Raw genomic sequence first — 27512 nt, 5'->3', positions numbered from 1 at the left:
GGAAGCCTTTCGGCCAATGAACCCTATAAAATAATTAACAATTTAAGGAAATTAGAAGAAAAAAAATGAAATTGAAGAAAGAAAATGGAATATGGTCATGATGGTTGGGATCCGATTATATCCCCAGTGAACAAGACATGCTACTTGATTCATGCAGCGTTGGATCTCAAACTAATGGCACTTCAAGATTGTGAAAATTAGCCCATATATGGTAGTTAAAACATATCTGAAATGTTAAAAAATATTGCCAAAATCTTCATTGTGTTATGAATAACGAATATTTAGTCCTACTGTACTTATTTAGAGCGCTTCATGTTTAACAACACAAAATCACTTTATCGTATCAATTTTTTCATATGAACTTGAGATGGAAGTGGATATTGGCCATGAATGTATTCCTATTTTGAAGGTTTGATATCTAAATTTCACTTTTAAATGTTTTGTAACGTTAAAGCTGTCACCCAGCAACATTTTGATACATGAATCACGTATTTATGGCATATACAAGCGGAGATATGGCAACTTACATTTCACCTTACCCTTAAAGGTTATTGATTTTTCCGATTTTTTGCTATTTTACATCGCTCTTTAAATTCGACTGTAGAAAAAAAGTGATACCACAATTTGAGACTACTACCTACCTAGCAGTAATCTAGAGGGTCCATACTACCCCCCTATGGTGTCAAACCTTTTCTGTGGTGTGGGTTTGTACGAACTCCTTAATAAAGGTCAAGTCCACCCCAACAAAAACTTGATTTGAATAAAAAGAGAAAAATTCAACAAGCATAACACTGAAAATTTCATCAAAATCGGATGTAAAATAAGAAAGTTATGACATTTCAAAGTTTCGCTTATTTTTAACAAAATAGTCATATGAACGAGCCAGTTACATCCAAATGAGAGAGTCGATGACGTCACTCACTCACTTTTTCTTTTGTTTTTTATTGTTTGAATTATACAATATTTCAATTTTTACGAATTTGATGATTAGGACCTCCTTGCCTGAAGCACAAAATGTTAAAATAATGGAATTCCACGTGTTCAGGGAGGAATGAAACTTCATTTCACATGACAATGACAAGAAAATCAAAATATTTCATATTTCATATAATAAAATACAAAAGAAATAGTGAGTGAGTGATGTCATCGACTCTCTCATTTGGATGTAACTGGCTCGTTCATAAAACTATTTTGTTAAAAATAAGCGAAACTTTGAAATGTCAAAACTTTCTTATTTTACATCCGATTTTGATGAAATTTTTAGTGTTATGCTTGTTGAATTTTTCTCTTTTTATTCAAATCAAGTTTTTGTTGGGGTGGACTTGTCCTTTAAATAGGGCCTCTATGAGATTTTGCTCCCGGACTATAAGCCATGCAGTCTGAGCGTCTTGGGCACCTAACAAGGTTGATATGTCAGATATACAAATACCCTGCATTGGTATTATTATTGTAACAATTAGTATTATGACATGTCATATTTCTCACCGATAACCATAAATATGTTATGAAATCTTGTTACAGAGAATAGTCAGTTTTTGGTGAATTTTGCATGTTACTATTTACTGGTTACTTGTTTACGTACAACAATGGTGGTAAACAAGTGACATAATCGATGATGTTATAAACTGTTTTAGTTTTATTATATATCATTAAGACTATTTGCAGGATTTTAAATAGAGATTACTACATGAACCCGTCTTAGTGTCATCTATACCTGGAAAATCCATCAAAAAATGCCCAAAAGGGATGAGAAACTGACCAAAGTCCGCATTAGAAAAAAAAACAGATATCATTACTTTTTTCTTGATTATCTCGAAATGAACTATATTACGGAGGTGACACGACATTTGCTCTTACGACAATTTCTCCAGGTTGAATTTCGTCTAGGATGTAGGGTTAGGGTAAGGGTTGCAAATATGTTTAATGTTAGGTTTAACATATTTAGGGTAGGGTATAGTGTTAAGCCCAGAGTTGAATTTGGTCATTCGATTGGTGAGTGGAATCTATAGCGGAGCAATTGTCGGCAGAGATAATGTCATTGAAACATCACAGAACTGGATGGGCTGTTATATAGTTTAATGGATATTATGTTGTCACCATTCAAATTAATATGCTGTTTTGCATTTGATACTTCCCAGGTATATATTCCCCTTTATTGTCCACCTCTGAACATCGAACTTTTTTTAAATTTTAATTTCGGACAAATGCTCCGCAAAAACTGTCGTGTTGACCGGTGTACATAGATGAACATACCAGTCATTTGACTCCGGTGTTAAAATTTCGGTGTTAGTTAAAAATACATCTATGGGCGTTTAGTTCAACACATATAGGGTGTCATTGCAGATTCTTTCGTTGTTACTTTGATACCATTTGGTTTAAATTGTATGTCTATTTTAAAGTATAAGGTATAATTTTGACACATGTGGTCCTCTATTGGTACACCAAACTAGTGTAAGTTTTAAGGTTTATTTCCAACTGGTCTGATGCCAATTCGTCCAACTGCCAACTCGTCTACTATCACTTGGTCTACCATCAGTTCGTCCACTATCCACATAATCTAATTACCAATTCGTCCACTCAACATTTCGTCTAATAACCAGTTGGTCTAATAGCATTTTTTAAACAGATTTGTGTGTTCATTGAGCCTGATGTTGCCATCACAAAATGACGACAAGTCGCCCATGACTGCCACGTAATAAACCATAAATAAATTAAAAGTACAAGGTTATACATCAAGCTAATCAAATATGTATCAATCGGTCCATGTTGGGAGCTAAAGGGATGTGTTGGCGGGAAGTGAATTCTACAGCTAAGCTATCCTTGGTATAAATAAAGATTGATGAAGAGAAGTGTTTGGTTTTGAGACAGTGACTTTGTAGGGGTGCGCAGTTGCAGTAGAGCGCAACGGACATTTGGGGCTAAGGGAGAAGAATTCCAGACAGCTCAAGAGATGGTTTCAGGAAGAAGTGGCGATAAAAGGTACAGAGAGATGATTTCTCCGGTGCTCGAGTGGATAAAGCCCAACCTTGGAAGGGTCTGTCACTCTTCAATTTTCAGGAGACGGAGTGCTTTCCGCTCTAACCTATCAATAAGTGTGAGTACACTGGTATCTGCTACAGCCAAAATTGGACATGCATATTCCATTAAGAATCTAATATAAGCTTTGTAGATTGTGACTCTTGCCTTGGATGGAAAGAGTTCTCTTGAGAGGCTCAGGATGTACAACCTCTTTGCGACCTTTTTTACAAGACATTTGACGTAGGGAGCCAGGTCAAAGTACTGGCAATGGTGACACCAAGTAGGGTTATGCTCTTTGTTAGTTTGAGGGCTCAGTTCATCTGTTTCCCATTTCACAATTTTAAGCAAGTCACGTCGAAGACTCTCAGCACAGATGATTCTGTCGCGATAATTTTTGATAACAATATGTAGAGTTGAGTCATCAAAAAAGAGGTGAAGACCGTTTTCTACTTGGGAAGCCAGATCGTCAATGTACTTAAGAAAAAGAAGGGGCCCTACCTCATTTCCCTATTGCACACCAGCAGTGATGGTCTTGGATGTTGAAGTCAAGCCATCTACAACAACATCTTACTGCCTATTGGCTAAGAAAGAATAAATCCATCCATATATGTTGCCACAAATGCCAGAGGATGACAATTTGGACACAAGATAGAGATGCCAAACACGATCAAAGGCTTTCTTGATGTCGAGCTCGACGGTCCTAGCTTCCTGTTGAGAGTCTAATGCGTCGTTCCACCACTGAGTAATAAATAAAAGTATGTCAACGTTGGATATCAAGATATTTTCGAATTTGGTTGCCAATTATGCTCTCCATTACTTTCGAGATAATCGAAAGCAATGACATGGGGTTGTAGTTCGATGCATCATATGTGTTCGTTTTCTTGGGCACAGCTACAAAATGGGCAGTTTTCCACTCTGAAGGTATGGTTTTTCTGTTCAAAGACAACTGGTAGGTTTTTGAGAGAACTGGTGCAAGTTCAGGTGCACAGTTCTTAAGTACTGTGGCTGTTAAGTAATCTGTGCCAGTTGCCTTTATTGTGTCAATATTGCGCAGGTTCCTGAGGACAACCTTAGCCAGAATCTGATGGTAGAGATGGATTCATCAGTTTCAACTTTAGCTTAAGAGAAATTTACCCTTAACGTCGAGATGTGCATTTGCGGCAAAGATGCTGTTTAGGAGCTCTGCTTTGTCTTTTGCTTCATTGAAGATGTAGCCATTGCCATTTATAGTGGAGGGACAGCAGATGCCTTATTGCTATCAGTTACAGATTTGACCAGTTTCCACCACTGCTTACTGTTAGCATGCTTGAGTTCTTGCTCTACGTGCTGCGAGAACTTAGGACGAGCTCTGCGTATAGTACGCTGGCATTCAGATTTAGATTCCATGTATAGGATCCAAGGATCTCTTGTACGGTTCTTTTGCCACCGTGTGTAAGCCTTCTTTTATGGATTTAACAGCGTCATGGCATCTTTCATTGAACCATGGCTTATCTGAGTACTAGTGTTTGATAGCCCTGGATGGTATGAAAAGGTCCATAGCCTCACCAATGTTTTATTTCACACTGTTCCAGGCAATATCGACACTATCAGCAGTGTGTGCCTTTGAAAGGGATGACCAGTCAGCTTCAGATAGGAAAGAGCGCATACCATCCCACTCAGCCTTGTCACACAGCCAGGTTTTGCGCTTGCCAGCTTTGTTTGTAGTTGGAAGTCTGTAGTTAGCTACGTCCGCAATCATATAGTGGTCAGGAAATCCGAGGGTTCAACAACTGATACCACGTGGTTGCCAGAAGAAGTAGTCAAGAAGAGGTTCAGTTTGGAACAGCTTCCATATCGTCCAAATCTGGTTGGGTCATTTACAAGTTGACAAAGGTTGGTGAGTGTGGCAAATTTGTATTCAGATTCATCATGGGCATCTGTCTTTGTGCTTCCTAGCCACTCTTCATGGTGAGCATTAGGGTCACCCAAAATAATTATTTCAGATCTGGGGTGGAGCTCTTGGACAGTGTCAATGTAGTCTGATATGGCATCATAGACGCTGCGTCAGCAGATGCTGGTCTATACACACAGAACATGAACACCATGTGACCAAGTAGATTAATCTTCAGGCAGATTTATTCATGATGTAGTCCTTCATATTGAGGCATTCTTGTAGCAGTGAAGGCATCACTGTAGTACACTATAGTCCCACCCCAACTAGAGTCAACTGGACGATCGCGTCTGTGAAAGGGGTAACCAGGCACCGTAAGCAAATCATCATCAATCTTGCTATTCAAGAAGGTTTCCAATAAGCAGAACATATTAGGTCTGTATCCAAGCAAGGAAAGCTCAAAAGATTCCCAGTTTGTGAAACATACAGTGAATTAATTATGGTGTGGACCTCGGTTTGGATGAATGACTCCGCAGATGAGTAATAGAATCAAAAGAGATAACATAGCTAAAGCAACAATCCAATAATCTTGGTCATTTGTTCCAAAATTTATCAACATGTAATCAGTCTGTTTCGAGTCTTTATTATCTGGTAACGTGACAATATTAATGAGCTGGACTGGGCAGTCGACCCAAAACAAATATAACCAGGGACCAAAGCCACTTGCTCCTGGTACTGATACAGGGATTCTCCCTTCACGCCCATACGGGTGCAAGATAGGGTTATCATCCCCAAAGTGAGCCTGGTCAGCGAGGAGCCAAGCTAGATTAGCTAGTAACCTTGACTTTTAACATCCCCTTTTCAGTCCATGTACCAGTTGATCTAATTGGACTAAGTGTTATCAGTTCCAAATTAATGAAAACAAGTGGAATGCCTTTGAAAACTACTATAACTCGCACAAGATGTTCAGTGATACTTGACTACTCTTATGTCCAAGTTTCACGAGTCAGATCCATAAACTTTCAAAGTTATGATGGTAATTCAACAGATACCCCCATTATGGCCAAAGTTCATTGACCTTTGACCTTGGTCATGTGACCTAAAATGCGCATTGGATGTTCAGTGATACTTGATTACTCTTATGTCCAAGTTTTATGAACTAGACCAACATACTTTCAAAGTTATGATGGTAATTCAACAAATACCCCCAATTTGGCCATAGTTCATTGACCCTAAATGACCTTTGACATTGGTCATGTGACGTGAAACTCATGCAGGATCTTCAGTGATACCTGATTAACCTAATGGCCAAGTTTCATGAACTAGGTTTATTTTCTAAGTTATGATGACATTTCAAAAACTTAACCCTAGGTTAAAGTAGAAATATATTGATAATCGTAAAAATGGAGAATCATATATCAAATTAAAGGAGAACAAATAAGGAGAACACGATGGTGTACATCATTTATCATGGATACCGATGGAACTCAGTTAATTGATAGTTTAAAATTCTCTCTCTGAATCCTTCAAACACGCAGAATTACGTCCGCGAAATTGGGGATTTTTATGACGTCACTTTCTGTACGAGAGGCGTGATTGACTCTCCCACGTGAAGCTCCACTTGCATGCAAAACCTCTTGCGAGGGTACGTTTTCTCCACATTGTCACTGAATACTTCGATCCCAAAATGAAAGAAAACCCAGAATTTTATCTAGATTTGGATTTTCAAATTGATGATTTTGACGATGAAGAGAATGATGATGAAGTGAACAACAAAGTGACGTAGTTGGGGGTAAATTGGGGGAATTACGCCGATGATGATGAGTCGGACAATTCAACTTGCAATACGATCACATGCCGATTCGCTACCAACTCATGCAGCTGCTAAGTGCTAGCTACACCGCGCTGGCCAAATTTAAATCATGAAAATGAATTACCACACTGTCCAGACAGAGTCTCTTACCTCTGTGACTATGAAGAAGGAAAATAATGATAGAACTGTACTTACAAACAAGTGAATGTAATCCGAACCTGAAGGCAAATCAGCTCAACGAATAGCAGCAGACTATATGCACCGCCAATAAACTTTGTGTGGCTGGGTTAGATTGTCACTCGTTCTGTTAGATGTAATTTTTATCTCATTAATTTGACAAAATTACCTCAACGTTTTCCTTCAAAAAAGGTTTTATCGTAGTTAAAAAAATGATACGAGATGTTACTATATTTGTATATAGATAAATAATTCCCCGAGTTTCGTAATTTTGTCAAATTAATGAGATAAATTTCAGATTGTGAGATATGTGTCTCTTTCTCATGAGTCATATATATATATATATATATATGTATATATATATATATATATATATATATATATATATATATATATATATATATATATATATTGTAAAGAAATGGATGAAGAGAACAAAGGTAGGCGTAGCTTAAATCAATCCCATAGGTGTACTGTATCGAAGCAATAGCTTTGATCCAGCTGAGGCATGGCGGCTTGTCATTGTTCAAAACCCACCTTCACCCGACAAAGGAAATTATAATTGGTATGGTGTCGAAAATCTGTCTATCTGACGGTCAATCGGATCGGGGTCGCCCTAGCCACTAACCCGTCTCTGTGGTCTAGTGGTTAAGGCACCGGCGTTCAAAGCTGGGGCCCGGGTTCGATTCCCGGCAGGGACATTTTTTCGGCATCGCCAATTTTTCCAAAGGGTAGATAGCTCTGGGGAACCTTGATTTAAGCTACGCCTACCTTTGTTCTCTTCATCCATTTCTTTACAATATTTAAATAAAAGAGTTGCCAAAAGCTGTTGTACATGTATAACTTTACATATTTATATATATATATATATATATATATATATATATATATATATATATAAAATATATATTTAGGTCTATTAATATATTTGAATATATATGGACCTAATCTATATATATATACCTAAATATATATATTTAGGTCTATGTGTGTGTGTGGGTGAGTTTGTTTGTTTGTGTGATCGAGCGCCTTTGGAACGTTGAGTCATAATTTTGGCCCCCCAATCAGAAAAATGGATCGACGCCCCTGATGTATAGTGCAACGGTTGGCTAATGCTACGGTCACATTTCCCCTACGGCGATTCGAAAACGGCCGTTTTATTTTTTAAACAAACCACTCATGGTACAAAACATGTTGTAATGGTTTTTTTTCGCCTCGCCGTACGGCCGCCGTATAGCAAATTTGACTGAGGTATTAGCCTTTAATTGTTGTGCTCACTCTAAACGTAAGGACAGGGAACACCCCAACACCACATAAATCCAAAATATTTAGATAGAAGTACAGTTCATAGATCACTTTTTAATTATGTTACAACTCTGTCTAGGGACATCGTATAATTTATTTTCCTCTCTGAAGTTGAAGACGTTTTCTTGTAGATAACCACATATTCTTGGTGAGAAATTAGAACCTCGTATCTCAATTTTTTCAAGGAAATCATTAAAGCTCACAAACTTCTGTTTTAGAGTTCTAAAAATATAGGCCTTAGTGGTATACTTATTTTTATATGCATTTATATATTTTTCAAATAAATTGAACATCTATGAAAAATGTATGAAATGATAATAGTTAATTAATATATTGCTGCTGTATTATGATACATTGTTATAGACTCTAAAAACGCTGAGTAAAGCTTTACTCAATATTGGGTAGAAAGAGAAGAAGCATGTTTGATGGGTATTTCTTTCTATTTTACCCCATTTTGTGCTATTTTAACGCAACATTAGGTACAATTTACTAAATATATTTTTCGGCAACCAACATGCATGTTTCCATTTACCAAATACTGGGTAAACCATTTTTTTAGAGTGTAATTATTTGATGTTATCATCGTACATATTACGTATAAACAATGTTCCTGTCAAGTGAAAAAATATAATTACTGAATTCAAATTCACATTCGTACAGTCATGTACATGAAATATGAGACCGTCCTCAAACTAATATAATGTTTCATCGACAACAATTTCTGAGCCCTTTCAACAGAGATCAAAAGGATGTCTAGGATGTAAAATTAAGGGAATTAAAACAAAAATCATACACTACACTTCTATTTCCATTTTTTATGCAGAACACCAATTGCATAGCAGAGATGGCCGATGATCGAATAGAGGATCCTACGTTGCTAAATAAGGTATAAAGATATTAATATAACTACAATATCGTGTATCAACCCCCTTGGTTCAAACAAAGAACATTTTGAGTTTAGGATACAAAGCGTCAATTAAAATCAATAAAAAAACATATCGAGTAATCTAATTTGGGGGTTATACATGTATATTTAGCTTGTGTTCAGGCGGACATTTTTACTGTCCCCGCATGTGGAGGATAATAGTACAAATGTAAATAAAGATGTTTAGCGCTTCGATAAGTCATTACAGATTTTCTTTAGCCCTTCCTTGCTGCGTAAGATATATAACACATATCTTAATTTCTTATATTATCTAAATTCATTTTCAGTTGGAAGGGGTAAAGATATTCGACAAGCCATCGAGGGAAATGATTGGTCCATCAAAGGTATGTGTGTCAATACAATTTCAACCATGTATTCTTTGCCATCAATAAAAAAAATAGATGTGGGTAGGACGAATCCCTAAGAGTAAAAATTTCAGTTCATGCTAATGCAGGTGTATCTTAATATGCAAATAGTGCATGATTATGAACCAAAAATTAGATCTATTTACTCATTATGTTATACATACTATTCATTTGTATCTGTAGTCTATTAAGGCAACAATCATTTATCATGTATCGTGCTTGGATGAAAAGACTACTTGATAAGATGGTTTTCGTAAATACCAATTTGGTTTCATCATGGCCATAGCCACTAGAGATTTTGAAATATTTAATTATGTAACAAAATAATCAACACAAGATGTTCTGCATATACATTTGACAATTAGAAGAGAGATGGGAGACAACCATGCATAATTATGTTTAGACTGATACATAGGTCACGTATAGACACCAAATCAATTACATAGGAACTATAGTAGGGTCCCATCCAACGGTAACTAACGTGACAACTTACAGTATACATTATCCAATCAAAATCGAGCATCACATTGAAGTTATTGGATGGTAGTAATAATGTTTTATGCAAGGGGTCAAGGTATTGTTAGTGCTTCATTCACATCAATAATATGTAAGACATTTCATTTTCAGGTTAAAGAGCCGATGGGACTAAAGGCACCACAGAAAGAAATGTCTGGTTCATCCCAGGTTTGTGTTTGTTAAATATTTCATATAATTTTAATCATAGATATATTAAGTGTATATTCTTTGACATCAATTTAGACCTATGATGACATGACATACACTTATATGGGTTGGGTTAGAACTTATACATGTGGTTGGATCACCAGCACCATTCATGCAGGATCTGTAAACCAGACTATACATTTAAATAAGGAGAATATGATCGCAGTATAAGTACAATATTTTGTTTAATTGATATTGAAATACTAAATATAAAGAAACCATACACGTCATACCAGAAACAGAATGAAATCTTCGCAATGAGGTAAAGAGTAGGGGAAGGCGGGGTAAGTTGAGCCACCACCCCCAGGCCAATAATGAATGAGTCAGACATTGTGGTGGTGTCATGTATTGATGACCCATTACATAACCCTTTACCCCATCACATTGTTTTCGACTTTGAAACTAAAAGTACTTTTTTAGAGGGAAAAATACAAATTTCAGCCAAAAAAGTAAAAAAGGGTGTAAAATATATAGATAGTTCTTATTACCCACACACGTCTTTTAATATAATAAAGAAATAAGAACATATTGTTAGTCCGGGTATGGATCTTCATTCTTGTCATAGTCTTTTGCATGATGGATGCATAAGAAATGTGTGAATGTAAAAATATCGCATTAAGTTCGGACTGGGGTACTTTGAGCCAGCCAACATGGGGCAAGTTGAGCCATGGTAATTTGTAAGGTAATGTGCAGTGCGTATCAAAAAAAAACGGGACATATTTGAAAAGTCTATAAATTTTTTTTATCAAATTATGATGTCTATATTTTATAGATATATATTTATTTACATCTTGACTAAATTTATATACATGTATTAGCATTGTGTTAACATGTACAATTCAGTCTGTGACTGCCAGTTACACACTAAGAAATTCGGGTTCAATTTTACACTCCTAGGGTGCACAGGCTTGTCCCTATACGAGTGCCCCTAGGGGTGCACACATACACCCCTAAGAGGGGTGCATATTTGGGGTGTCCAACTGCACCTTAGATGGCGTACACGTCTATCCCTTAGGGTGCATAATGTACCCTCACCTAAAATAACCAACAAGGTTGTCGAGACTTCTCGTCCTTTCGCTTTCTGTATCAATTTCTTTTTAGATACCTTAGTTGGGACTCGAACTCACCTCGTTTTATCTGCAGTCAAGATTCTTCCTGCTATGCCTGCGAGAAGCGCCGAGACCGTATGAGATCTCTAGCGATATGATTCGATACTTTATTGACTTGTGCTGATAGTTGTGATTCAAGTAGCTCTATTTACTGTTTTCCAAAATTATACGTAATCAAATGTGTTTTTTAAACAATTATCATCACATAAATATTAAATATTTTAACAATTATTTCACTTCTATAAAGTGTGGCGTTAGTGCATTGTTATTTCGGGTAATCTTCGATCACAAATCAACTTTATCTATACCAGTCATTCTCAATTACTTTTGTTGAAGCTCCACATTTCTTGTCGAGAATCTGTACTGCTCCACTAGCACTAACGAACGAAATTTTGCTGAGGGGCCCCTGGTGGGCTCGAGGGGGCGGAGCCCCTTGAAGCTTTGGAATATGAGGCTTTTTAAATGGCCAAGAGGGGATCTAATTAATATCAATACAAGAAACACAAATGCAAACAAACTACACAATAATATCATTTTTCAAATGATAAGTGACTTTTCACAACATGCCAGTGATACCACTTGTTCACGAGGGCATGCACACATCACAGCAGGCAATACCTTGCAGCATGTCTCTTTCACATTCTTGGATTTTAAATAATCGCCTTCGGAAACAAAGTTTCCGATTTCTAAAACTCCTGTGAAAATTATTTGTTTAAAACTTACCCAACAAACTTTTTGTGATGCTACACTAATATGCAAATTAATAACTTTATTTTATATCTGTATATACATAATATATATGTCACCACATATTCCGATATGATGTGCTTTGCCAGGAGTCCAAGTTATTGATTAAAAGCATGGCTTGTCAAGTATAGGAGTGTTTAATCATGGATTTATTGTCATTATTTCAAATGCTGCATCTGAGCAATTCCATCAATTCTCAATTTATATTCTGGAAATGCGAAATTACGTAGAAATAGTACTTGATAGATATCCGACGAACGGGGCTATCAGATCAATTGTGATCATAGAGATAATTCCTCTACCGTGATGCACATACTATTGACAATCGCACATGAATCCATACACCATGCATATAAAAACCATAACGTTAGAGTAAATAAATATAAAATTAATAAAGACTTAAGTTTAAAATGTAACTGACTTGTTTTTCCCTTTATGTAAAATTATCATCAAACATCAATTCTACATACTTATTTTTCCATTCCGGCTCCCACACGCCACTCCTCAAGGCTCGGTGCGCCACAAGTGGATCGCGTGTTACGGTCTTAAACTGTAAACTCTTGCTATAGTGTAACTCGCTCCCTAGCTTATTGAAAATAAGTGTGTGCGCGCACTGCCTCTGTGTTGTTTGGTACCATTTGTTTGTACACCAACGCACCGGATGCACGCATAGGATCCACTGCATGCACACGTACACGATCGCCTATGATTTACTCTAAATGAAAAATATGCTGCAGTTTTTTACCAGGTTATTATATGTCTAAAATCTCTTTTATTTTGTGATGAGAAAGATGTATTTTTTCTAGAACGGACTACAACTCCCCACCCCAAAAGAACAACGTAAGTAGTTGGAAAAAAGAAACATACAGAGTGTTTGTGCGTGAATATTTCATTGAAGCGATATTCTCGCATAAACTCCCCATTCACTGTGCGCTCGTACATTATATTTGCAATAGAACACTTTTACGCGAACTTACCCGGCGAGTTACACTATAAGCACGATTCGCTTTTAAGACCGTTAGAATCGCGCGCTGCTTTTTGAGAATCCCTGATCTATACCATACGTCTATCATCGAGACTGATGGGGTGCACGTAAATAGTACATGGGTGTACAACAGACACGGAATCTCGCATATAAGAGCTAACTTGCACATCGATGGTATTAAAGGGTGTACCCACGTATCGTACACCCCATTTGAACCGGGATATCTTAGTTTGTATATATTGAATGTATTGATTACTATGATTTTGTACCAAATCAGGAATTCCCAATAATTTTCACATAAAGCATATTTGCAATTTGATTTTCAGGTCAAAAAGCTGACAGATGTAAACCTACGAGGCCAGGCACGGATAGTAAAGTTTGTACGTTTGATATTACTGATATTTAATTACATTTCTCTTAATTCAAATCATGAAAAAGTTGACAGCGATTTTTTAAAATTTCATTTTTAACACACAAGACTATGGAGAAAGAGTAGTCTGTGACCTGAAGAGGGCACCATGGGCATCAGGACACATTTCTAGAGCGCCCACTTCACCGACAAAACCAAATGCCTCCCATTTGCAAATATCCATATAAAATCACGATGCATATCTGCATGAAAAATATTACTACTGGGATATGTTCATTCCCACAGGAGACCAGTAATTTGTCCCTGGTGGATTTTTTGCGAACTTTATCAGTGGCCCAAGAAACCATGCAGTAAGCACTGTAAATGCCGCATACATTCGTAATTCCGAAGCTTCGTTATTCCGAAGGTTCGTTATTCCGAAGGTTCGTATTTCCGAAGGTTCGTAATTCCGGAGTTTCGTTAGTCCGAAAACGAAATGAGGTTCGTAATTCCGAAGGTTCGTCAGTCCGAAAACGAAATGAGGTTCGTAATTCCGAAGGTTCACTAGTCCGAAAACGAAGTGAGGTTCGTAATTCCGAAGGTTCGTTAATCCGAAAACGAAATGAGGTTCGTAATTCCGAAGGTTCGTTAGTCCGAAAACTAATGATTTACGAACCTTATTTCGTTTTCGGACTAACGAACCTTCGGAACAACGATCCTTATTTCGTTTTCGGATTAACGAACCTTCGGAACATCGAACCTTATTTCGTTTTCGGATTATCGAACCTTCGGAATAACGCCACAAATGTTCGGATTAACGAACCCTTTTACGTTTTCGGATTAACGAACATCGAGGTATAGGCAATTTACGTGTTTCGGAATTACGAACCTTCGGAATAAAGAACCTTCGGAATTACGAAGTGTAACCGTAATGCAACGTAACCAAGTTTGCCCGTAGTCTGAGTTTCAGCCCTTGTAGCGCGAAAAATGCAGAAAAACATCATGTCACATGTTTAAAAGCATATTGGGTGAGGTACCAAATGATGAAGGTTCGGATGGTTTCATTATTAACAGTTATTTTTGGTATTTTTTTCAAAATCTCGTTTTAACACGCAAGTCAATGGGGGAAATATATAGTTAGTAGTTTGTACGTGGCCTGAACCGGACACCATCGGCATGAGGGCACAATACAATGCTAGAGCGCCTATTTCATCGATGAAGCAAGAACACGGGGCAGTGGGTTTAATCTTTAACTGAATTATACCAAAGGGAATGATACCTTGACTTTTTAAGCTTGGCGCTCAGAATTTTAAGTTCAATGGTAGAACAGTTTTGTCAATTAGGTGGCTGCCAATATAAAATATAATGTCCTTATTAGGTTAAAATTAATTTCCGAAGTCAGATAACTTGGTGGATGGGCTGCATGTCTGTGAGCTTTGCCCATCAAGGGCGATCTGTTCAAAATTGTCTTTTGTGTTAGATAGAAACATGGAGGGAGGATTTCGTTCCTTCTTTAGGAATCCTGTAGGGCATATATTTCATAAAGTTTGGGTTGGATATTATTTATATTTACAGAGTAAGATTTTGTGTGTGTGATTTAAACTTTATATTATCTATTTCAACAGCCAAGTGAGTTGAATGACTCCCTTTCCGACACACAGAGACTACATCTATTTGATCGTTGTGGATGGAATAAGTATAATCGACATAGAAACATCGATCGTTACCAAAAGTATAAACATACTAGTAAGTGGATTAACATCGGACTGGATTCAAAGTAAACACACACAAAAAGTTATTATAAAGTATCATAATTATACAGCCCAACCATGTATGTTGTGAAAATTAATCCTTCTATGCGGAAAATAATTATGGATTTTGACGTTGTTCTCTAATGGCATTTATTATCTTGTGTACGGATCAGCACACAAGGTCATATGGTAATAAGTAAGCATTAGCTTCATTATGAAAATCCTCCCTGGGTTGCGATTTTCAGTCAAGCCCTGGAAATTGAATCCGGTGGAAAATGAAAATACCATTCCACTATTTAGTGAAACACTCGAAAGTGACTTTGTATTTCCATCATGCGGATCGAAAATATATTACAAACAACATATTAAGAGGCACTTTCAGGAAAAATTAAATTTGGATCGTTTGTTGAATTATGTCACCCTTTGCAGCTGACTTAGCACATAAGAAAAAAGAAACAACTTACGAACTCATTAATGAAACATTCTGCTACCGGAAGGAAGTGAAAGTTAATTGTTGAGAAGAGCTTTTATATTCTATTGAAACATGTTTCAGTCTATTTATAGTACCCTGTTTACCCGTCTGTTTGATGATATCAATACCAGAAACTAACGCATTAGCATATTTCTTAATTTCACTTAAATCATTTCGTCCTAGCTCAAATGAGATACTCCTGATGAGATAATCCTATTTCATGAATTTCTTTTCAGCCAAGTTCTCTGTTATTGTATATGGAAGAGAATATCATCAGCGTATATCTTGGAATATCGATGACGATAGAGCTTGGATAGTATATGAAGATGAATTACTAGATCTAATAAAAATGATCTCTGTACTGGCTCCATTGTGCCAAAAAGTAGAACATATTACCACTGTCTTTGGCAAGGATTGGGGTATTCATATGCATGGATCACAACCTTTCATCCCAATGAGATCTGTCCTCTCCGTTTACCTTTACCATAACGCATTTTTTGCATCACTCCATGAGTCATTACAGATCGTTAGTAGGTGTTTTCCAAATGCAAAAAGTCTTGTGCTGGATTGCGACTTCGCGTTATTTAAATCCGCTTCCAGACACCACTCTGGCATCCCGCTGTCTTCACTGAGAAGATTGGAATTACGTATCCTACATTGCCGCGATACTCTTGACAACCTCTTTCTTCTGCTTTCTTCTTCCTGTCAAAACATTGAATCCCTCACCGTCACAAGCGATGATCCCCTCAAATGTGAGAAGTCAAGGACAGCCATTACAGAATGTAAATTACCCAATCTGACTGATATCCATCTTGAATTGTGTTGGTCTGACCATGGACATGTAGTGCGGAGGTATAAAGAGCACTATGCACTCCAAATGATAACAGACTTACTATACTTAGGTCGTATGATGAGTCCTAGTTTGAAATTTGTCAAAGTAAAAAGTGTAAAGCTAGGAGATGTAGTTATGAAGAGTATTGAATGGTCCCGAACATCATCAGATTGTGTGTTGCAGATTCAAGATGTATCACTACTCGCAGAAAGGTTGGCTTTTGCATACACATTGCGAAAGTCAGCTGCTGTACCCATAACCAAGTTAATCGATATTACAACCAGTGAATTTAAAGAGGTTACTGTCCTTACACTTGTCAGTTGCAAGATTGATTTTGGGCAGTCTAAACGTAAGTCCCATCAAAGCCCGAAGGATCTTGGTACGTTGTGGGAAATAAGGTTCTTTAGTTCAGAATACCCACTTTCCGAATCTGATAGGAAAAAGCTTGTTGAGTTGTATCCTAATGTCAAAGTGACTGACGAACAGGAGAGTCATGAATCATCTGAAGAATCTCAGGAGGGTGCAGGGATACCTTCCAAGTTGAACAAAGCCTTCTCTCAATCACTCAAGACATCTGCCATAGGTGGGTTAATATTGATTGTTCTTCATCATGATAACCAGATAAATAGTGATTTATTCAAATTTACCTTCATGGATATCATTAATATTTACAAGGTCTTATAATATGTATAAAAAAGAGTTAAATGTTACAATAGGCATAATGGAGTTATTGGGAATTTACTTCTGCAGACATGGAATTTTTTGCAAGAATTTCCTCGTGCAAATTACGCAAATTTATTGAGGTAGGCTAAATTTTTTCCCGTGCACAATCTGATATTTCCTAAAAAATACCATGATTCCGATGTTTCGTTAATATCTTCCCTTGTCTAAATAGATGAACCAATGTTGAAAGACAGGTAGATATAATGATCTTTTACGGGCACCTAACGCATATCGGAAACAAATGAAATTCATAATCCAAATTTTAAAGAAAGTAATATTCCTTTAAACTACAATTTTTTGATATACAGATAAACTTTCTGAGGTAAAGGTTGAATTTCATGAAGACACAGGCTCACAGAACCCTGAAAGTGGAGAAGAAGAAACATCATGGCAAGAAAAAGAAGAGGAATTTGACGTCAACAAAGGAAGCCTGTCAAATGAATCAGGTTCTGTAGGAGTAGTAATTAGGAAATAATTTTCTTGTGGTACACAACAAGGATTTGTTTGGTATTGAAACATGTTTTCTAGATTGCATGTCATTGAGGATTTCTGGACGTACATAATGTTTACAGCGCGAAAGATAAAGAGGGAAGATAATATATAATTGTGGATTTTTCCACATTAGCATGTTACTCCAATAGAGCGGTTTTTTTTTATTTGATTGTAAGAAATACATTGCACCAATGGGGAAATAGATTTTTCAAAAATTGCCAAAGTTGGAAAAAAATCTTGTTCAAAGACTATATTCCTCTTATCATTTACAATGGATATTTCAGAATGTCCCCCAGTCGTGGCAGTGTTTAGCGACAATGATTTATTACAATTTTGAAGTAAAAGTTTTGCAACAAAGAAGTGCAATATAAATATTTTTAATAATTTTCAGTACCCGATGAAGGAGATGTCGAAACAACCAAGAAAGAGTGCTGCAAGAGAGTTGGAGCCGATGGTGGTAGACTGCGGCTAGAATCCTTTGGGATTGAACTTGAGATTCCCTCTGGTGCAATCGACAGCAAAGAGCCACATGAAATCTCTCTACGTGTCCTGACCGATACTCCTAATCTTGGTGACACCAAAAAAGAGATGTCAGTCTGCTTTGGTGTACAATGCTTAGCTCCTGATGACTTAATTCTGAGGTCACCGGTGACTTACACAATACCTCATTGCGCTGTTGCAGCACGGTACTCCAGTTTACAGGCAGTCCTATACTCAGGAGAGGGGGAATACTCGCCACGTAAGAACTTGAACGTACAAGGCTTATTTTATTATTTTGTCTATCATGGAGGCTTATAGGTGTCATCCAGATGTTAACTTCGTTATGTCTGTAACCCTCAGAAAAAATGACGATGATGACGAGATCTTGCATAATTCATTTCATTTGATTTTCATAAAAATCGCGATGTCTAATGATTAACTATCTACAAAATATTCAAAAGTTATGCAAATGAGAAGAAGATTCAAGGCCACGGCCTCATTCTTTGCCTTATCGAATGATTTTGTGTGTGTGCGCATGAGTGTTACTGTAAAACCATGTGCGAAGTTTCATTAAAGAAAACCTGTTGGCAGAAGTAACCAATATCGTCCATGAAACAAACCCTTACTTCACTTTTGTTAAAATTTTGATTTACTCTCATAATGACATTGTGTACATTGGGAGTGCATAAGTTTAATAATAAGTGAACCTTTATTCAATATGGTGGAACTTTTTTTTTCCAAAACTGTCTTTAGCAATGTCATTAGGCAGTAATGTTTATTAACCTATGGGCAGGATTCTGTCCAAACATGAAATCGATTTGCTTAGTTATGGATTAGTGAGCACGCATCAAGGAGGGGGGGGGGGGGTGGCATTTCTTATGGCACAGACTTACTTTGAGGGGTTATAAAGGAATAATGGGAACGGATTTAGTTTCAAATATGACCGAATTGATGCTGTTTTTTATCATCCATCAACCTTTGCCCAAATTTGTAGTTACACAACTTGAAAAAACTTCAAAAATTGTCACTTTTAATTCAATCTTTGATTAATCATGCATGACGCAACCCATCAATCTCATTTTTCCCACTCCCATGAGTGTAGAAAAACCAGCTAAATATAATATATCCAAATTATTCCGTTCGAAAGCTACAGTATTTTGATTTAGGGGGACTTTGTCTTTGTTTAGTATTTATCACACGACATTATGTGGAGGAGCTCCCTGTTTGTTACGTCACAAATAATAACTTCAACATTATACATTGTTATTTATGTTGATCTTTGAAGGATTTTCATCAAACCCTCACCAACATTTGTGTTTTATTGTTATTAAAACGAATTCACTATCCCTTTAAATGATATCTTGTCATTGATTCTCTTTCGCAAATATCATGCCCTTCCATCAAAAATTCCATAACAATCTTATTCTTTTTCAATATGTATTTGCAGATGCAGTTATTAAAGAACGGAAAGTACTGTCACAATCAGGAATCCCCAGCTGCAAAATCAGGAAGGACGTACTCGAACTCAAGATGGATCATTTTTCGTGGGCGAAGATTAAGATCATGATCAAGAACCTCTTCTTTCGCGGAAAAAGGATGTGCTTCGTGCCGTTTAAAGAGAAGAACTTGACCTTGACAAAGACACCTCTTATCTTACATGCCAACTTTTATGATGATGTACAAGGGAACAAGGAGGTAAGCTTCATGGTTTCCATGTTTCAATGAAAAATACTCTTTTGATGATCTATCCGGGCACGGTGGCTCAGTGGTTGAGTGTCCGCCTCGTAAACGCAGGTCGTGGGTTCGACCCTCGACCGAGTCATACCAAAGACATAAAAAATGATATCTTCTAACTTCTTGCTCATCGCTCAACATATTATGTTATGCATATGGCCCGCCAATAGAGCAGTTTCCTAACTGAAGTGACTTCCCAGGATAAATGAAATGCAATGAATGAAGCACTACATCTTTTTAAACGGTCATGAAGTGTGATTTTCGCTTCCACTACGCACAACGTATTAAACAAAGAGTAAGGGTATTGGAAACGCCCGTCACATGTTATCGAACAGCTAAGAAGTTATTGTCGAGAATTGGTGAACAAGAACAGCAGTTTCGTCGTCCAGCTTCCGCGCTGACAAACGATTTCGAATGTATCGTTTGTCCAGAGTTCAGGACTAAACTGCTATTTTGATTCACCAATTTTCGACAAAAACTTCTTGGTTGTATATTGTCATGAATGATATTTGACAAAATATTTCGTATGTTATTGAATCCGTTGTGCGTTTTGGAAGCAGGTACTGTCTAATATTGGATAACGAAGAGGGAACTCTTTGCATATTATATTATTTGATCTTTGTGCAGCAGTATGATTTTATATTTTGGTGACAGACGGTTAAGAGCGATCAAGAGGAACTAGGATACAAACCGGCTTATGATGAACAACATGTGCTTATTAAGAAGGCAGAAGTTGATCTTAAGGTGACATATTGTGTGGACGGCAACGAAGAACGAAGTGCGGTAAGGCCTATTTGTCTCGCCCACCGAGGCGAGACTTGGGGATCCAAATGTCGTCCGTCGTCCGTCCGTCACAAAAATCCCGACTTTTTGCTGTGCAACGCATACGGACTTTACGACGTATATTGATTTTGGAAGAGATCTTTGGGCCCCTCGTAAAACACTGTCCTGCAATTAAAGTTGTGTGACATAATATTATTTTTTTTTTCGTTTCGCATCTGGAACGGTAACATTCAATTTGCGTTTCGTGTGCAGAATAAGAATTCAAAAGTTGCAAAATATTGAAAGTCACTGTTCTTTTTTCCGTGGTGATGAGTGAGTTTCTCAGCGGTTTCTTTTGTTTTCATGCACCTTAACATCAACATTAACATGCAATTAAACACACCTTTACACAAGCAAACACATAAGAAACAAACAAACATGCATGGCAGAGGCGTACCTGGCATATTTCGTCAGGGGGGGGGGGGGGCAAGTGACAAGAATGAGCAACGTGGGGGGGGGGGTAGTAGGCATGGACGTATATAGGCACAATTTTTCAAGGGGGGGGGGGCTGATAATAATTGCACAAATATCAACTTCACAGTTTTTAATTTTCGAGCGAGCGAAACGAGCAAACATTTTTTAAATTAGTATTTTGCCTGTTTACATGATGTGAAACGTGCAGAAATTATACATTCGGTTATAAAATTACCAATACACGAGGATAGTTGGGCACCTCGCAGTCCTCATTGCCCTGCATTTTGCAGCCCACCCCCCATACACGTTTGGATGTGTAGGTCTGGCAGTGGCACTGAAGATGGGAAAGGTTACCCAGGGTGCTCAACAGTTTGGATCTTGCTTCTTCTGATATTTGCTATCGGGCGATTGCACTTTATTGTCGAAATTAATTCTTTTTTGTATATCATTACAGGAATGAAATGTTTTGGATCGTGATCGATATATTTCTAATCAAGTGCTAATTGTAATGCTTATGTAAACATACTTCTTTTATTCCTCTTTGAATGTGTTTACATTATGTTCCCAATTCTGCTGATTTGGAGACGTTATAAAAAAGGTATTTGACATTGAAATCAGTTAAAAATAATAATATAAAAATAATCATTGCGAGCGCGAAGCGCAAGCTGCTTTTTTTAAAATAAAGACCTAAAACTAAACATTTTGTGCCCTTAATTATTAATACGATGGGTATCTACCTTAGTAAATCATGCGAGCGCAGAAGCGCGAGCTAAAAAAATTGATATTCCTAACTGGACACTTGACATTCTAAGTAGTTTTACATGATGGGTATCTAAACAGTCGTGCGGGCGCGAAGCGTGAGCTAAATCTTTTGATATTCCGACTTAAGAACTTGATATTCTAAGCACTTTTAGAAACCATAAACAAATTGGTTTCTAACTGAATAATTAATAGATGCGAGCTGAAAATTTGAGATATTCCCCCTGAAAAGTGGGCATTCTAAGCACCTTTTTTTTTCTTTTTTTTAAACTGTGAACAAGATGGTAGTTAAAAACAATTTATTGGTGTGAGCGCGAAGCGCGAGCTGAATTTTTTTGATATTTCGACCTGAAAACTTTACATTCTGAGCACTTCATCTAAAGGTCAAGTCCACCTCGTAAAAATGTTGTTTCGAATCAATAGAGAAAAATTAGACAAGCATTATGCTGAAAATTTCATCAAAATCGGATGCAAAACAAAAAAGTTATGACATTTTAAAGTTTCGCTTATATTTCACAAAATATTTATATGCACAATTTAGTCACATGCAAACGAGAGAATCGATGATGCCCCTCACTCACTATTTCTTTTTGTTTTTCATTGTTCGAATTATACATTATTTCAATTTTTGCGAATTTGACAATAAGGACCAACTTGACTGAACCATAAATGTTAAGCAATGGTAATTCATTATGTTCAGGGAGAAATTCATATTTCATATAATAAAATACAAAAGAATTAGTGAGTGAGTGATGTCATCAGTTCCCTCATTTGCATACCGACCGGGATGTGCATATAACTTTTTTGTGAAATTAAGCGCAACTTTAAAATATCATAACTTTCATATTTTACATCCGATTTTGATGAATTTTTCATTGTTATGCTTGTTGGATTTTTCACTTTTTATTCATATCAAAATTGTGTTGGGGTAGACTTGTCCTTTAATTATGAACAGGATGGAATTTTATGCGTTTGCGAAGCTAGAGCTGATTTTTTTTATATTCCGACCTGAAAACCGGACATTCTAAACACTTCATCTAACTATGAACAGGATGGAGATACCTAAACAGTTATATGTGAGCACGTAGTGCAAGCTGAAATTTTTGATATTCCGGCATAAGAACTGGATATTATAAGCACTTTTTGTAACCGTGAACAAATTGGTTTCTAACTAATCAATTGACGCGAGCGCAAAGTGTGAGCTGAAAAGTTTGGACATTTTAACCTGAAAACCAGACATTTATTTTGAGGTGTCCAACTAAAAAGTTGATGCGAGCGCTTAGCGCGAGCGAAATTTTTACTGTTTTAATTGCATTAACTAAAAGTTGTTCTGTACCTTTTTCCTGTCCCTGGTCAACCCAGTCCGTACTCACTATCGGTACAGAGAGCTCTTAAAGTCGCATTGCGTAAAAATCACAATTTACCGATAAAAGTGTACAGTTTAATTGACATTTACCGACAAAGATGGTTGAACTAAAAAAAACGAATCAGTTGGAACAGCCCCTTGTGCCCGACAGTTTAGCACAGTCTGCAGTTCAGTTTTTGTTTTCCCCTTTCTCTTAAACTGTTTCTTTTTTCCCCTTCCCCCTTTTTTCTCTCTTTCCTTTTTCCTCTTTTCCTTTTTCTTTCCCTTTTTCGCTTCCTTTTTTTTTTGCTTGTGACTCGTCAGGGGAGGGGGGGGGGGGAGACTGCACCCCCCTTAGGTACGCTAGTGATGCATGGGTATTTCAAACAACGACTCAAACCATGTTATCTCACAGAACCATCACTACATAAACCACAACAATTGACACAGACAAAAGAATCATGTTCTGTATTAACCCTTCATGACTATTTCTGCTCGTTTTGCAAATTTTCAATTCATACCACATCCAACATTTTTTTATCCTGCTCTTTTCTTGATGGCATTATCATAACAAACATGGTATCATTTTAAAGGGAATTAAATGATCTTTTGAATAATATCAAACATGCATTGTGTAAATTGGGAGTTTGGAGAAATAAATGGCCAAACTCAGATTTTCAAACTTGTTTTGCTCGTTTTGCAGCTTTTCAATTCAGACCTCATCCTACACTTTTGAATCCGGCTCTTTTCGTGATGGCATGATCATAACAAGCATGGTATCATTTTAAACATATTAAAGAGAATTAAATGATCTTTTGAATGATGTCAAATATGCATTGTGTAAAATTGGGGGTTGGGAGAAATTAATGGCCAAACTCAGATTTCCAAACTTTTTTTGAGGGGTTTATTTCCAATACCTGTTAAGGGTAGGGTTTCACAAGCCAAATACTTGTTAAGGGATGCATTTTCATAATCTGGAAAAGACTTGCTTCCCTTGTTAAGGGTGCTTTTCGAAACCCCAAGGTCGCGCCTGGTATCCACTCGTCAATGGAAGCGGGCCCCAGGAAGTTTAATCTAATCCCCCGTTTCGGGGGAAAGTAAAACATAATGCCCATTGCATTGTGTGCTAAATGGCTTACCGTTTGTGTAGGAGGAGCAAAAGAAAAAAAAACGCAAATTCGGATGTTTTTCAGACGGATAGGCCTATTGCATATATGCTGTGAATATACCAACGCATGCGAAATGGTTTAGCTGGAGAGATGATCTGACCCATGGAATCAATTGATCTACCAATAATCCACATTAGATGCAACATCGATTCGATGGACTGTAATGATTTATATCTAAGCCTGAATTCTGTAAGTTTTTCTCCACTCAATATGTACTCGATTTGTTCATTTAGAGGTCAACATTAAAGTTTACATGCAAGACTCTTATGAGAAATGCTACTCCATCCCAGTTATTTCACAATGAAGTATTTATACAATTTTGTTGTGTGCCCTCGCAAATCACGATATTTTTTGTTATTTTTATAAGACGTCGAGACACAAAATCGCTTATGCCTTGTTTATGTTTGAAATACTGATCTAAGCTAAAGAAAACTAAACAAATTATTGTATTATTTTTATTGAACATATTTCGAGTCAAAATTGAAAATTTTGGTCTTTAATTTATGTTCAAGATTTAAAACATAACATGATATCCAAAGTCCGATGTTCTTTAACTCTGTGTACATCAAGCTTCACCCATTTCACAACTTGAAGCTAACAACTCAACTCTAGCGAAAGGGGCAGTGTGTCCTCCCCTTTTTAACTGTCTAGAGTTTGCTGACCGGAATCTCGGAATATTCTAGTGGAAAACGTATGAAATAAAAATAAATTATCATCTATAAAGAGCGTTTTAGCCACACATTAAAAACGCTTATTTTGGTCTGTATCAATTGCCTGTGCAGTATCAGAGCGTATTCCTTAAATGACCGAATTCCGACAAATAGGCCTATCCGATAGGCTCCTGTACAAAAGTTACCGGTCAGTATGAGACCATAACCGTGTTTACATGTGACGGCTTTTGGTTCAGAACCAAACGCTGATGCAGAATCGGCTTTTGGTTTATCTTGCACCGCGTTTACACCCTGTCACAGTTCGCAAGTCCAAAATGCGCGCTGTTGATTGGTTGAAAATGAAGTTGCGCATGATTTTTAGAGATGCGTTTGATTGCAACTGTTTCTGCAACGGGCCCCCAAAGGTTCGTAATTCCAAAGGTTCTTTATTCCGGAGGTTTGTAATTCCGAAACACGTAAATTGCCTATACCTCGATGTTCGTTAATCCGAAACGTAAAAGGGTTCGTTAATCCGAACATTTGTGGCGTTATTCCGACGGTTCGTTAATCCGAAAACGAAATAAGGTTCGTTGTTTCGAAGGTTCGTTAATCCGAAAACCAAATAAGGTTCGTTGTTCCGAAGGTTCGTTAGTACGAAAACGAAATAAGGTTAGTTAATCATTTAGTTTTCGGACTATCGAACCTTCGGAATTACGAACCTCATTTCTTTTTCGGATTAACGAACCTTCGAAATTACGAACCTCACTTCGTTTTCGGACTAATGAGCCTTCGGAATTACGAACCTTCGGAAATACGAACCTTCGGAATAACGAACCTTCGGAATATCCGAACCTTCGGAATAACGAAGCTTCGGAATTACGAATGTATGCGATGAACTACATGTAAATCGCATGTCAATGACCAAATTGGTCCTTAAGTGATGATGCCATAATGTGATAAGTGATATGACTTGTTAAATCATTTTTTTTTTTTTTTTTTTTTTTTTTTTGGGGGGGGGGTTGTATAGATGATAATTATATTGGATGGCTTTATTTCATAAAATACCAGAAATATTCCACTCGTTAGGACAGTGGGCCTACCTGGCATATTTCGTCAGGGGGGGGGGGGGGCAAGCGACAAGGATGAGCAAGGTGGGCGGGGGTAGTAAGCATGGACGTATAGGCACACTTTTTTTAAGGGGGGGGGGGCTGATTATCATTGCCCAACTATAAACTTCACAGTTTTTTTCGAGCGAGCGAAGCGTGCGAATGTTTTATTTTTTTCAACTATTATTCAGCCTTTTTACATGATGTGAAACGTAAAGAAATTATACATTCGGTCATAAAACTACCAATACACGATGATATTTGGGCACCTCGCAGTCCTCGTTGCTCTGCATTTTGCAGCCCACCCCCTTCCATACACGTTTGGATGTGTAGGTCTGGAAGTGGCACTGATGGTGGGAAAGGTTACCCAAGGGTGCCCAATAAAACAGTTGGGATATTGCTACTACTGATATTGCGCCTTATGCACTCTGCAGATAAGAGTGGATTTGGCGCATTACAAATCCCATTTATCATTATTATTAGGTGATATGTCAATCGACAGATCAACTATTAATTTCGTACGAATTTTCTTTTTTATTTCTTTATTATCTATTTTTATTTTTCCGCCCTTTTCTTGTTAGCGCAAAATCTCAAAATCCACATCAGCAGTTTTTTTTACAAAATCATCAGGTATGGGGACTTATCATGTCATCTGTATGAAACAAGTTCAAGGTCAAAAGGTCATCGTGACGTCATCTAGACGCCATTTTGTAAAATCACATTATCAATCATATCTTCATTATCAATTATAAAAAATTAACCATATTTACATCACATTAACTTCAGGTCAAGGGTCAACTGTCCGTGTCATCAAAGGTCGTGTAAAGGTCACGACGTGCGCGTACGCGCGTGTCAAAATTTTAAGAGGCTCAAAATCACTTTTTACCCAAGTAGAGTATAAATCAGGTCATTTTAAGCATTTCAAAAATTTGCGCGGGCGCACGGTTACGCGCGCGTTCTCACGCGTAACGGCACTATGCAACATAAGATCGCCATTTTTTTTATATCAATGCACCGATAATATAATTCTTAACAATTTGATACCTTGATCAACCTTCTACGACAAGTAATAACGGAATTAGCCTCCATCAAAGTGTACAGCACGCGCGCGCGCGCGCACTAACCATAGGCCATATACGTGCAAAAACATGCCTATACAAAATTCATTTTAGCTCTTCAGGAAGTCCGTTGACCACCAATTTTTTTCATATTCGAATAGGGTATGAATGGGAGATATGATTTCATGTCACATTTGATCCGAAATTTTATCATGACGTCATCAAAATGGCGTCGGAACGCAAAATTCCCATTTTGCTACTTATGACGTCATCATAATTATGCTTATTTGACTTTGACTCCGTAAATATGTTGTAGCTG

General features: G+C 37.2%; 2 protein-coding genes across 2 annotated transcripts; both read left to right on the top strand.

Moving 5' to 3' along the window:
* Window positions 1-9010: 9010 nt before the first annotated feature.
* On the top strand, window positions 9011-15574 carry LOC135154956 (uncharacterized). Its single transcript, XM_064103203.1, has 5 exons — window positions 9011-9069; window positions 9396-9452; window positions 10101-10157; window positions 13364-13417; window positions 15012-15574. Exons 1-5 carry the CDS (start codon window positions 9028-9030, stop codon window positions 15165-15167), a joined length of 366 nt encoding a protein of 121 aa, XP_063959273.1. The 5' UTR covers window positions 9011-9027; the 3' UTR covers window positions 15168-15574.
* A 277-nt stretch (window positions 15575-15851) lies between these two features.
* Window positions 15852-21566, top strand: LOC135155320 (uncharacterized). Its single transcript, XM_064104277.1, has 6 exons — window positions 15852-17024; window positions 17473-17610; window positions 18048-18395; window positions 19584-19831; window positions 20525-20653; window positions 21561-21566. Exons 1-6 carry the CDS (start codon window positions 15959-15961, stop codon window positions 21564-21566), a joined length of 1935 nt encoding a protein of 644 aa, XP_063960347.1. The 5' UTR covers window positions 15852-15958.
* The last annotated feature ends 5946 nt before the right edge of the window (window positions 21567-27512 follow it).

The sequence above is a fragment of the Lytechinus pictus genome, chromosome 8 (assembly GCF_037042905.1).
Source record: "Lytechinus pictus isolate F3 Inbred chromosome 8, Lp3.0, whole genome shotgun sequence".
Lineage (NCBI taxonomy): Eukaryota > Metazoa > Echinodermata > Echinoidea > Temnopleuroida > Toxopneustidae > Lytechinus > Lytechinus pictus.
This window is presented reverse-complemented; position numbering and strand designations above follow the sequence as displayed.

Bases quoted from the DNA above. Each gene is read 5' to 3' on its own strand.
- LOC135154956 (XM_064103203.1), top strand. From the start codon at position 9,028: ATGGCCGATGATCGAATAGAGGATCCTACGTTGCTAAATAAG. The intron at 9,453-10,100 runs GTATGTGTGTCA...TTTCATTTTCAG, and splicing joins AAATGATTGGTCCATCAAAG to GTTAAAGAGCCGATGGGACT. The intron at 13,418-15,011 runs GTACGTTTGATA...CTATTTCAACAG, and splicing joins AGGCACGGATAGTAAAGTTT to CCAAGTGAGTTGAATGACTC.
- LOC135155320 (XM_064104277.1), top strand. From the start codon at position 15,959: ATGATCTCTGTACTGGCTCCATTGTGCCAAAAAGTAGAACATATTACC. The intron at 17,025-17,472 runs GTGGGTTAATAT...TTTGATATACAG, and splicing joins ACTCAAGACATCTGCCATAG to ATAAACTTTCTGAGGTAAAG. The intron at 18,396-19,583 runs GTAAGAACTTGA...ATGTATTTGCAG, and splicing joins AGAGGGGGAATACTCGCCAC to ATGCAGTTATTAAAGAACGG.